Below are 13400 nucleotides of genomic sequence, written 5' to 3'. Positions count from 1 at the left end.
TATTGCAATTCGTAAAATTCGAATAAGCCGAAATTAAAAATAAGTCAGTTATACCTATTTCCCTTTCTAAACTCTAAATCGCAATTACGAAATGTAGGTGACTTTAAAATTACGGCCGTTAATTTTTATGTGGAAGTGTAATGAGCTATATCAACGCCATTATTGAAATTGCTTTAGTTTTTTGATTAATCAGTCATTTCTAAATAATTAGATGTCTTAAATATGAAGGTGAAATTTATTGGATTTTTTGTTTTTCTTTCACTGTGCATTGTAAAATCTCTATTAAGTGAGTTTAATATTATAGTTTTTATTATTTGATTTGTGAGCGAAATCTTTGTTCAATCGAAATTTCTTTCTTCAATCGTATCTTTCTTTTTCATATCTCATCTTTGTAAACTCAATTGAATTTAATAAAATCTACAAGTCAAATAACCTAGCGATTTTTAAAAATGTCAGCTCCAAACGGTAGATTTTCAAAAATAGTATTTTGTTGTTTCTTGATTAGGTACTTAGTGGTTTTTAGTTTTGCCACAGAATAATATTTACTAACGGTTGTGCCAGTAACTACAGCACAATTTACTTGTCGCGTTTCTTGATGAAAGCTAAGGAGGTCATTATGTCTGACGAGCTTGCTATACTTTGTATCATCGTCAAATCGCAATTGAATCTCACTTAAGTAGGTACTAAAAACAATTCAAGACCTTAATAAAATAGTTTCCAATTTTCTCTGCCCCTAATCCTGACCAGTGAAACCGCGGGAGTTTTGCGTGCCAACCCAAGTAGTCAAGGGACCATGTCACAAGTGCATCTGCAACGCTGATGGTGTTTTCGTTTGCGATGCCACGCCGTGCCCGAAGACTGTAGGTAAGCCGACTCGACAAATCGAAGAAATAACTAAATAGGAGGACTAAATTTTTTATGTAAAACTGGATAGCGAACAGACCTAAGTATTTCTATTAAATTTTGACTCTTTTTTGGTACCCAAACATCCAAATAAATTGGTTAGAAGCTTGAGTAAAGAAAGAAAGTATGAAGTGAAGTTTGAAAATATTCCAATAAAACTAAAAGCCAGCCTTATCTAATTACTGTACAAATCATGCCCGCGTGGAATGGTGCCAAGAATACTGGCTGCATTCCTAAGCTGGACAGCCAGGCTGATCCTATGCGCAAAAATGAGCCAGCTCGTCTGTTACCAGATGAGGATATTAATCGCGGTGAAATGTCTCGTAAAATTTTTTTTCCACTAAGAGTCCATGGCCCCAGGGTCTGCAGTGAAGTTTCTATAAATTATTGTCTTGTTTCCAGTAAACCCCAGGAAATCCAGCAAGGATGAATGTCAACGTCACGTCACATATAGATTCGAAGAGCTGTATTGCACCTGCAATTATGAGGGAAAGTGGATGTCGCTTAACTGCAGGGAGGCATTCCAATATCTCCGATCAGAGAAAACTGCTGTCAAGCGGAATTCAAGATCTAACAACACCATCACTTGTACGCCTAACTCTTTGTTCTTAATAGACTGTAACATTTGCCAATGTGAAAAGTCCGGCGTCATCCAACCATCATCATGCACAAATAGAAATTGTACTGTAAAAGGCTACAAATCTGATATTTGCAAATTTGGAGACTTCCTCAGAACTGACGACGAGATATGCCTTTGTAGTGAAGTAAATTTTTATATTGATAGACTCTGTGTTAAAGTAGGCGACAAAATGCTGCAGGAGTTAGAGAGAAATGATATTGCAATAATAACCAATGTTAGTCATATTCGAAAAAGTATGGAAAAAGATACCTGTTTTCCTCAAAAAGAATATCGAGTAGACTGTAATAGATGCGTTTGTGATAAAAATAGACAGTTGATTTGCACAAATAAAATTTGTGATACTAAGCAAACAGCGTTAAGAATCGGTGATGAAACTGTTGATTTCTATAATTTACCACAAGCTAACAACGAGATCCAAGACTGCGAGCCTGGTCGAAAGTATAGGATTAAATGCAACACCTGTATTTGTAGTAATAAAAGAACGCTATCCTGTACTACAATGGTCTGTTTGGAGGATTTTATTTTTGACGAAGAAGCACTGATAGCCTTTTACTGAACCCCTAAAACATAATAATTGTATTTTCTCGTCAAATTATCTATAAGACTGCAAATTATATTAGCGTTCAATAAATGTTTTGACTTTATTCAGTTTTTATGCAGAAATTCTGCAATATCCCCAAAAATTAAAGAGTTATTTTGCGTAAACTTAGAGAAATTACCTACTCCATATTTTAGAATAATATATTTAAGAGAGTTAGAAAATATTTATTACGTCGGCATTCTAAACCGGTGGTTAAGTCAGACATAGCATAAGAGGCACTAGTCCTACATAAAATAAACATTTTAATTTAATTTTATTTATTTTATTTTTATTATAAGTGAAAAACGAAGATTATAGAATTATAGAGATTATATATATATAGAATTATAACTTTTGCTTACAGCAACCAATTATCAAATTGATCATGATGAATTACCAGAAATAGAAGATGGTCAAAGTTGTATTCAAGGAAAGGTGTATAAAATGTCATGTAACACATGCCAATGTGGGCCGAAAAATTCGCTTCTCTGCACAAAAATGGCTTGTTTCGAGAACGCCGTGTTTAAAGAAATAATACAAGCGAAGAAAGATGAACATAATAACGAAAAGAAAAAGATAGAAGTAGTTAGAAAAGATATTCTTCGAAAAGGATTACATGGCAGTGAGCAGAAAAAGCTTCCAAACAAAAGCTACCCTCAATTACCGAAAGGAAAATGCGAACCTGGTATGACATATAGAAATGGATGTAAGAAATGCTTTTGCAATGAGAAGAAGGTGGCCAAATGTACACGCACTTGTAGCAGTGGGTTTCCCAGTAAGACACTTGTATTAGATCTGATTTTTATCATTCACTATCATTAACCATTTAACGTCCACTCTTGGTTCACGTCTACTTTTTGTGTTTAGCCTTTCGCATTTAGGCATCTTCATTTACATCATATCACTAGTCAAGGGGTGCCCGACACTCTGCTTTCTGATAGTTGAGACGCGGACTGCGGTATTCACTAAAGAACTTTTCGACCGCAACTTTCATCGGTCCTCTGATAGGCGTAACCTGCCCTTTTGCTCATTGCCATTTAATATGCTACCTTCCTTTGAAGAGCGTCATTCATTTTTCTTTTGCGTGAAGGTGATGTTCGCATTAATGGTGTTAAAGCTGATATTGTAATTTGTTATAGAAGAGCGGAGCCTTCTGACGCAGGAGCTGTTCTCGTACTCCTAAATAAAGGCTCCAACCTCTTTGTGTTAGGTACTGTTAAAACCTCTTCTTCTATCTCGTTACGCTCTTGATACTTCTTGGTCGTCGTGGATTGTGTGTCAAAAGGGGCATCCATCGCAGCCCTCACTTGGTCTGTCCTAAGTGTTACCTAACCTATTTAAAATAAACTGTTTTTAGGGTTCCGTACCTCAAAAGGAAAAACGGAACCCTTATAGGATCACTTTGTTGTCTGTCTGTCTGTCTGTCCGTCTGTCTGTCTGTCTGTCAAGAAACCCACAGGGTACTTCCCATTGACCTAGAATCGTAAAATTTGGCAGGTAGGTAAGTCTTATAGCAGACATTAGGGGACACATCTGAAAACCGTGAATTTGTGGTTACATCACACAAAAAAAATAAAAATTGTGGTCATTAACTAATAATTAGTATTTTCAATTTATCATAGTAAGATAACTATATCAAGTGGGGTATCATATGAAAGTGATTTACGTATGGATTCTAAAACAGTTTTTTAGTTATTTTTATGACTATCGTTTCTGATTTATCGTGCAAAATGTCGAAAAAATACGACTGTACTACGGAACCCTTGATGCGCGAGCCGGACTCGCACTTGGCAGTTTTTTTATTATTAATTCCATTCCGCCCGAAAAAACTGTTACCCTCAAGTCACGCCAAAGAAGTTTTACTTTAAAAAATTTGTATTTTCAGGCCTATTCAATGATAAAGAAATCTCCGAAATGGTGACGCGATCAGTCCTCGAGCTACCAGAGCTACCCCACATGGGAGCCAAGTGTGACCCCGGCAGGACTTACTATGTGGTCTGCAATATCTGCTTCTGCTCTCATAAACAAGATCTATACTGTTCGGCGAAGTACTGTGTCAGCGTTCCTACTTATGCTGATGTACTTTCGAAGGAGCTTACAGGTATTTATAGCTATGTTAAATGTTTCAAAAGTATTGTTTACTAGATGATACTCGCGACTTCGTCCGCGTGGACTTAGGTTTTTAAAAATCCCGTGGAAACTCATTGATTTTCCGGGATTTAAAAAAAAACAAATATACCTACTTATTGACTGATATTATCAACGCGCCTAATTCGATAGGTTTAGAAGTGGTTTAGAATCTGGAGATTTTGACGACGATTGAATTTAGGTATTCTGGTCAGAAAATTATCGATGTGTTTGAAGCAAAAGTTTCGGACGTGCCGTAAATATTTTAAGTAGAGGTTTATCAGTGCTGACTCTGTTATTTATTATTATTATTATTTATTATTTATTTATTATTTAATTAGAACGGCCATAAAGCCAATTACACTAATTAAAATACGAGTACAAACTAACATAAACATACTTACAAAAATTAACAACTTAAAATTATAAATTTTAAAAAGCAAAATTATAAATTTTCACAAAAGTGCAAGATCTGACCCATAAGGTCAGCCCATTTGTCAGCAAATATGTCACAGCGAGGGGACTCCTTCAGCAGTGCGTTGAGCGCAGCCAAAGTGCGCGGTATGGGTGACCTGGAACGCGCTACCGTGCGACTAAACGGACTTACGAAAAATTTGGAGCGGTGGCGGAGATAGCTGTAGTTAGAGGGTGCATAAACGCAGCAGAGCTTGTTGTGTAGTTCAGAGCAGTCAATCACACCCCTAAGAATCTTGCGAATTGTACCAATTTGGTCGCAGTCTCTTCGGGTTTTGAGCGAGTGGAAACCCAAGTGCCCTTGGAGAAATTTTGAATAATTAATATGTTAACGTTAAATATTAATCTGTTGACGTCATTAGCGCCTGATTGCAATGCGCCTGAGTCGGCCGACTCTCGTTGCTGAAGTCACATTGCTGTTTGTTTGTGCATTATTTCGTGAGATAGTGAACTATCGTGAAGTTTCGACGCCCTCGTCGTCTCAACTGATAGACGTGCACTGGTGAACATAGGATATATATATTGCAAAGATCTTCTTGCGCTGCTTATGTCCAATAGTTATCAGGAACCCGTGAATGGACGACCTCAACGATCAACTTGGGATGAGGGGGTCTTGTAAGCGGTGTTGTCCAGTGCGCGTCACTAAGGAAGTGGTCCAACCCGCGCCGGCGAGAAAACGACTATCGGCGATTTTCTCTCTCAAGAAACGCACAATAAATGTACATTCTGTCTAAACGAAAGAAATGCATATATCAAAAGTTGCTCTGACTGTTCACACTGCTGGCGACGACTCGCCTTACTAGTTTTGTCGCTGAGGGACGAGCTTTCAAAAATAAACTCGCTCAGCGATATTCGTTCAGCGATGCTCTCTCGCTTGAACACGTGTAACGCGCGCGCAGATTTGCACAGGTCTGAGCGACCGCGAACTTGCACACTCGCTTATAGCCTGGCGACAAAACTATCGAAACTACACACTCACTTCCCGCTGATCGCCAACTTATTTATAGTTTCTAGTTCTACTCGTTTCTCGTTCATCGTCGGCGGTCGGACTACTGCCTTATTCGCAAAAATAAATAACCTTTCGCCCTTCCAGGGCGTCCGTGTAAAAAGGACTTCAGGTTATTGTGTAGCGACTGCAAGTGCGTGAATCTTAAGAACCAGTGTAAATCAATACCCAACTGTGGTAAGAACTTGACTGGGAAGCAACTGCTGTCGTCGGCGGTCGGTGTGAAGGTGAAACTGTCGCTTGATATCACAAAGGAGAAGTGTATACCAAATGTCGCTTACAAGTAAGTATTTTAAGGGAAGTAAGTCTAAAATATATTACAGGAAAAACTGACTGACTGACAGATCTATCGACGTACAGCTCAAACTACTGGACTGATGCAGTCTAAGATGGAAGCGGGCTAACTTGGAAGGGATAAGGCCAATTTTATTGAATATCCATCATACACCTTATCGGAGGTTTGCCAGGAACTTCGCACTCAATATAAGACCACATCGCCAGGGAGGTCGTCATATACCTATTTAATATATTGTTATTCTTGTGTACAGGTTACATTGCAACGATTGCTACTGCCAGTCTGACGGCAGTTTGAGGTGTACTCAGAAGATCTGCCTCACCTATTCACAGACCAAGGACTTGCAAGAGAAGCAAACTTATTTAGAGTGACATGGTCTTCGAAGTACATACCTAATATGAAAAATAAGAAGCATTTTCAAGATTCTTATAATAGTTATCATGGTAGTAGATTAATAAATTTGCAAAGATTCATTTTAATTTTTATTTACTGAATCTGGTAATTTACCCGTCGTTTTAATTGTAAAGTAAAGTTATCTTTATTCTCGTCGCGAAGTAGAAGATAAATTCATGATTCTCGTACAAAGTCTACCTGCGATTCTTTAAAAGTTTTGATATGTAGCAAAAGAAAACAAGAGAAAGTCATTCTAAATCCGGGTAATGCTCATCTATGAAGTACTACTACGATCTGATTTAGGACGACTTAGGTATGGTTATTGACATACTTAACCATTTAGGCATGGCTCTCTTAACGATACGATTAAAAGAGCTCTTGCCACCACAAATATTCCTGCGCTCATTGAGCCGGCAGGGATTAGTCGGGATGATGGCAAGAGACTTGTAGGATTGACGCTGGTTCCCTGGGAACGGGGACGGGCGCTAATGTGGGACGCAACTTGCGTTGACACATTGGCCCCGTGTCATATCAGGAAGACAGCATCAAGACCGGGAGCCGCAGCAGAAACAGCTGAAAACGGCAAGCGGCGCAAGTATGCCTCTCTTATAGAGAGTTACATTTTTGTACCGTTTGCCGTGGAAACCCTGGGGCCATGGAGTCTTAGTGCAAAAAAAAATTACGAGACATTTCACCGCGATTAATAGCCTCATCTGGTGACAGAAGGGCTGGCTCATTTTTTGCGCAACGGATCAGCCTGGCTGTCCAGCGCGGAAATGCAGCCAGTATTCTTGGCACCATTCCACGCGGTCATGACTTATATAGTAATTAGATAAGGCTAGCTTTAAGTTTTATTGTAATATTTTCCTTAATCATTCCATTGCATCATTAACTATGCTGCTTAATATTTAATTCTTCTATTTATAAGTATACCTACCTAAGTTCTTACTAACAAATAGGTATATTCTTAGGTAGCTACATTTTGTTTCTTAATTTTGTTTTTGCAAATCTTTTGCTACCCGTGTTAAGATCGATAAGAACATTAAAGGCTAAATCAAATACCTATGGTTATAATACGATTTGCAATAAACTTTATGAATCAGAAAAGGGTAAAGAAATTAAAAACGCCTTTCTTAACAATGAATTTTATTAATCTAGCTGCCTGTTGAGCGTGAAATTAGTTTTAAGATTAACATTATTATTGCTTAAAGATTTATATTATTTGAATATTTTTTGTTACACATAAAAAAATATGTTCCTTGGTGTAACATTCTTAGTTTTGTTAATACGTCAGCCATATGAAATTCATTCGATGCGTAAGTCCTTTTGTTTTTATTTATACTGAGCGAATTTATGCATTTTTCATTATTATTATCACTATTTTTTCGTAATATTCTCGTAGGTGCGTGCGTGCCAAACAATTACTTTGCACTGAATGATCAACTCTGCTTATGCGATCCCTATGGCAGATTGAATGAAGCTAATTGCAAAACTATTGCTCGGCGGCAGCCCTGTCTGCCTGGCCAAGTTATTTGGCAAGGCTGCAACCAATGCATTTGCCAAGACAACGGTCAACTTAAATGTACCAGCGCCTTTTGCTCTAATCGGGTTACTAATCCTGGGATTGGCTATGACGGTCTCGCAGCATATGGTCCAAGGTGCACACCATTTGGGTCTTATTACGTAAACTGTAGCCTCTGCTTTTGCCCAGCGTCGGGACAAGCTTCTGACGCCCAGTGTGCTGTTGACGCATCCTGTTCTTTAGATAAGACGAGTGATATGATGACTATAACGAAAAGAAACCAATGTATCCCTAACGTTACGTACCTCTTCCCTTGCATCCAATGTCTCTGTTCTGAATATGGTTACTTCGTTCTTGATAAATGCTTGGAGAAATGTCAATCTCAAACCAAGCACCATCGTAGATGCATTCCAGGGTCGTTATACAGACGAGATTGTGATATATGTCGATGCCCAGACAATAGTATACCTGATGAAAAACTATGCTTTAAGTCCGGTTGTAATGTGAACACGAAGCAAAGGTATTTACATTCACTAAGGAGTTCCACAAATCATTGCAATCCTCGAACTTTTACAAAACCTAAATGTATTTATTGTGACTGTAGTTCAGAGGGCACTGTAAACGAACGTTCTTGTCTAGAACTTGATTGCTCCAAGGTATCCGATTTTAAATTTTACACTGAAATAGAGATTTGCAGTCCCGGGGAACTCGTGCCCATTTGTATGGAATGCTTTTGTCTAAACGATGGACTTACAAATGAAACATATTGTACTAGAGTTTGTACATATCAAAGTAAATTAAATATTCTTGAAAAAGTATTAAATGATAGCAAAGTCGATACAACTTTAATTGATAAAAGTAAAATTAAAACAGTTGAACTGAATCAAGCCTGTGAACCGAGCACTCTCTATATCGACAGTGGTAAATACTGCTTATGCTCAGATAACGGTAATTCTAACTTCAAATTTTGTACGAATGTTATTGAAGACTTAAAATTTAATTTGGAAAGTAATAAATTATTAAAGTTTGATGCAACTACAAGCTGTGAACCGAGTACATTAGTTGATTTTGACTGCAATACATGTTACTGTTCCAAAGAGGGGAAGATAGATCCAAAATGGTGTACGTATGATGACTGTGAAGCGAAAAGAATAGTAATGGAATCACATAAGAATCTTCCACATTCTGATCCAATAGAAGATCCGAGTGGAGTTTGTACGCCTGGCTGTATATCTAAAGATAAATGCAACTTCTGTATATGCCCAAACAGTGGGATTCTAAAAGAACACTCCTGCACTAAAAATGAATGCTTCGACAACGTGGAAGTAACAAATGAAAAATTCGTCTGTGAACCTCTCGCTTATTATGAAGTCGACTGTAACATTTGCTTCTGTCCGCGCGATGGTCTCAAAAATGTTGCTCTATGTACAAAAAATCATTGCGAGAAGAGTTTTTTGAGGTCCGAAGCGTGTATTTCTGGTAATTTGTTCAGCGAAGAGTGTGATGTTTGCGTGTGTCCACCAAATGGCAATAAGGCGGAAAGAGTATGCACTAATAACACTTGTAGCTTGCCTAGATGGAGTACTTTTAAACTCACAGACAGTGTCTTAGCAAACGAAGTCCACGACGATGCAACCAGAAATTTGGAGTTGTGCTATCCGGGTGAAGAATTTTCAATGGGCTGCAATATATGCGTTTGTACGGATTTAGGTTTAAAAGTATACGCGTCTTGCGAACCTTTGTTATGTAATGATAATGGCAACACAGATAGAATGAAATTTTCAGATGTTATTTTGGATAGAATGGATAAAATGGTAAATATATATGTATAGGTGAACCCTAACCTGAAAAGGAATAAACCTGAAAATCAATTAATAAATACCTACTTTATTAATATAAATAACAATGACGTACAACTACGTACTCATTGTAAGTAAAACGTAGTGATTATCTTTGATTGAGAGATGAGACCCGTGCCGAGTAGTCAGCCGGCGATGAGTTGATCATGATGATGATGATGACGATGATCCATACTGATATTATAAATGCGAAAGTGTGTCTGGCTGTCTATCTGTGTGTCTGTCTGCTAGCTTTTCACGGCCCAACTGTTCAACCGATTTTGATGAAATTAGGTACAGAGTTAGCTTATATCCCGGGGAAGGACATCTAGGCTACTTTTCATCCCGGAAAATTGATGAGTTCCCACGGGATTTTTAAAAACCTAAATCCACGCATATGAAGTCGCGGGCATCAACTACTGATTTATAAATAACTACATGATACCCGCACCTTCGTCGCTTGTGCATTTAGATTTTTAAAAATCACGTGGGAACTTTTTGATTTTCCGGGATAAAGGTAGCCTATGTAAGCTAATTCTGTACCAATCCAATCCAAGGCCGTGAAAAGCCATAATCTGCTACCAACAGATATGTTTCAAAAGAGATGGTAAAGTACTCCTTCTGGAAACCTAATCAATAAACTTTCTGTTACAGACAATAATACAGAAGGAAAATCCAAAACAACAAAAGAAAGTATAACAGTAACAGTAACACATTTGAGACATACAACATTCAAATGTGGTAAACCACGCAAAGTCATGGACCAGTGTTTTATATGCGAATGCGTGGACAATATCGTTATACAAGAGCATTGTTTTAAAAGTGAAGCTAAAAACTGTTCTAATGCAAAACCGGCTTTCTTTGATGTGAATAAAGTGATTCATGTTTAGTTTTATTTTCATTTACAAATAGAAGTAAATAAAGACACAAATGGACAATTCAATGATGCTGACTAGTGTTTTCATACTAGCCAGCATTTTTACACTAGTGTTTTTACGCTTATTAGCATTTTTACACTAGTGTTTTTACACTAGTGACTAGAGAGTCAGCATTTTTACAATAGTCAGCATCATTTAATTCCTGTGAAGTGTGAATTAAATTGCTAGTCAAGATTCTTAGAAAGAGTGAAAAGATAACTGAGATTGTAGGCTTTTCTACTCTAATTTTGAAAAAATCTTGTCTAGCGTGATGCTACACATATCGAGATTTGCCAAAGAAAAATAAAATTCCATAACTTATGATTCTAAAATAAAAATTAGAAGTACCCGCCTAGAAGTACTTACTTGCCTAAACTCATAAAATCTGATCTTATTGACAGTAAAAAAAAAAGATTCCGACGAATTGAGAACCTCCTCCTTTTTTTGAAGTCGGTTAAAAATGCACTGAAATTACTCTATTTAATTTGAAAGCTACTTAACCAATAACTTACGCTTGAAAAACTAACCGGATTCCACTAATTAATTTGAGAATGCTCAAATGACTTACGCACAAAATGGACGTCTATTACTTTTTTGTTTTACTTTTATCAAACAAGCTGATTATGATAACATCTGGTAAGAACAAAAATTATTATAATTTCGATATAAAATATTTCAAATTGTCTATACTTAATTCGGCATTCTTAATATAAACTTTTCACATTAGTCACTACTCCTAACAGACTTTTTAATTAACAGAATTGCTACATAAGGAAGAAAATTTATGTGATCCTAACAAATCCACTCAAGAAGAATGTAGTTTAAAGTTTCCAAAAATGAAATCCAATGATGAAAACTGTGAACCAAACACGTTTATATTGGTCGATTGTAATGTATGCCGTTGTGGCTTAGATGGGAAAATAGATAAAACACAATGCATAAAACATAAATGCAATAATGATGAAATGAACACTCGAAGATTAAACCCGACGGCTGTTGATAGATGTAAACATACGCACTGGTACCAATTATCTAGATGCCATTTATGCTATTGTGTGAATGAACATACACTAATCTGCAATGATGATAATAAACAAGAAAAAGTGCAATTAGGAGAATATGATTTGTATGACTGTGGAGAAAACCTGATAAAAGATTTATCGAAAATAATACCTCCTGAAGATATGCCCTTGAGATCAGTCACAAAGGAAGTACGTAGCAAAACAAAAAAAACCTTTCTAAAATCAAAATTATTAAAGTTGAAGTCAGTTGATCAAACGCTAACCCCAAAGATTATCTTTCTCTCACCAGATAAATCTTTGCACCCTAAATCTAGTGAAGAAATAATAGAAATTAAATTCATGTTTAACGCTAAAGACAAAGTATCGAGAGGATTCATGGAAGATCTTTTCAATAATGATGAAGATATAAGCTCTTTAAATATAAATAGTAAAGAACTTAACACAGATTCAAGTGCAAATTCAAAACCCTATCGAAATTTAAAAACGGATACGAAAAGCAGAGGATTCATAGAAGATCTTGTCAATTATGACGAAGATACTGATATAACTTCTTTAAATATAAATAGCATAGAACTTAACGCTGATTCAAGTACAGATTTAAAAGCTGTCGGAAATTCATTGCTCGAGTCGGATACTACTTCAGAAGTGTATGATGATAATGTGAATAATTATGCGACCAAGTCCAATATAGATTTATCGAATGCTCTAGATACTCTATTGAGTCTCGCTGTTAGAAAATCGATGGTTTCCATTGGCTCTGGAAACAATTGTGAGCCAGGTAGTACTGTGAAGAAAGGGTGTAATTCTTGCTTTTGTTTAGCAAACGGTAAATTATTATGTACGATAAAGATTTGTGAATAATAAATAAATTCATATATTTTTAACAGTTTATTTCCTTTATTTTATTTCTTGATAATGAACGAATGAATGAATGATATGAATGAAAATCTTTTTTTTTTTAATTCGTATAAACTTTTACAAGTGCTTACGAATAGTCGGATGCATAGCTACCACTGGTTCGGAATGCCTTTCCTGCCGAAAGCCGAATGAAAATATTACAATGAAATTTAAAGCTAGCCTTATCTAATTACTATCCAAATCATGCCCGCGTGGAAAGGTGCCAAGAATACTGGCTGCATTTCCGCGCTGGACAGTCGGGCTGATCCGTTGCGTAAAAATGAGCCAGCCCTTCTGTCACCAGATGAGTCTATTAATCGCGGTGAAATGTCTCGTAACATTTTTTTAGCACTAAGACTCCATGGCTCCATGGTCTCTAAGAGTTCAGCTTGTCTCGCTTGCCGTTTTCAGTCGTTTCTGCTGCGGCTTTTGCTGTCTCTTCGTATTCCCTAATATGACACGGGGCTAATGTGTCAACGCAAGTTGCGTCCCACATTGAAGACCTGGAATTCTCAATTGACATCAGCTATTTTTCATTCCGGAAAAACATCTTAAGAATTCCCCCGGGATTTTTGAAAATCTAAATCCACGCAAAGTCGCGGGCATCAGCTTTTTCAGCATTTGCCGGAATAAAAAGTAGCCTTTTTGTTAAGCCAGGGTATAATCTCGAGCCTCAATAGCTCAATCGGTAAAGGAGTGGACTGAAAACCGAAAGGTCGACGGTTCAAACCCCGCCCGTTGCACTATTGTCGTACCTACTCCTAGCACATGCCTGACGCTTAGTTG

General features: G+C 37.1%; 4 protein-coding genes across 4 annotated transcripts in view; 3 read left to right on the top strand and 1 right to left on the bottom strand.

Annotated features, from left to right (window-relative positions):
• The window catches only part of LOC117983663 (plasminogen receptor (KT)), a 174094-nt gene that overhangs the window by 112709 nt on the left and 47985 nt on the right, over positions 1 to 13400 (bottom strand). The window lies entirely within an intron of this gene.
• LOC117984016 (uncharacterized) lies at positions 69 to 6443 on the top strand. The gene is made up of 7 exons (XM_034970666.2): positions 69 to 286; positions 748 to 864; positions 1306 to 1491; positions 2488 to 2898; positions 4009 to 4224; positions 5818 to 6013; positions 6279 to 6443. The coding sequence occupies exons 1-7, from the start codon at positions 223 to 225 to the stop codon at positions 6394 to 6396; spliced, it is 1308 nt and encodes a 435-aa protein (XP_034826557.1). The 5' UTR covers positions 69 to 222; the 3' UTR covers positions 6397 to 6443.
• Positions 7648 to 10667, top strand: LOC117983946 (uncharacterized). Its single transcript, XM_034970588.2, has 3 exons — positions 7648 to 7734; positions 7821 to 9754; positions 10433 to 10667. Exons 1-3 carry the CDS (start codon positions 7671 to 7673, stop codon positions 10475 to 10477), a joined length of 2043 nt encoding a protein of 680 aa, XP_034826479.1. The 5' UTR covers positions 7648 to 7670; the 3' UTR covers positions 10478 to 10667.
• LOC117984018 (uncharacterized) lies at positions 11244 to 12608 on the top strand. Its single transcript, XM_069499525.1, has 2 exons — positions 11244 to 11331; positions 11455 to 12608. Exons 1-2 carry the CDS (start codon positions 11271 to 11273, stop codon positions 12576 to 12578), a joined length of 1185 nt encoding a protein of 394 aa, XP_069355626.1. The 5' UTR covers positions 11244 to 11270; the 3' UTR covers positions 12579 to 12608.

This window comes from Maniola hyperantus, chromosome 7 (genome assembly GCF_902806685.2).
Source record: "Maniola hyperantus chromosome 7, iAphHyp1.2, whole genome shotgun sequence".
NCBI classification, from domain to species: Eukaryota; Metazoa; Arthropoda; class Insecta; order Lepidoptera; family Nymphalidae; genus Maniola; species Maniola hyperantus.
Note: the sequence above shows the minus strand (reverse complement) of the source record. Positions and strands in the feature narration are given on the sequence as shown.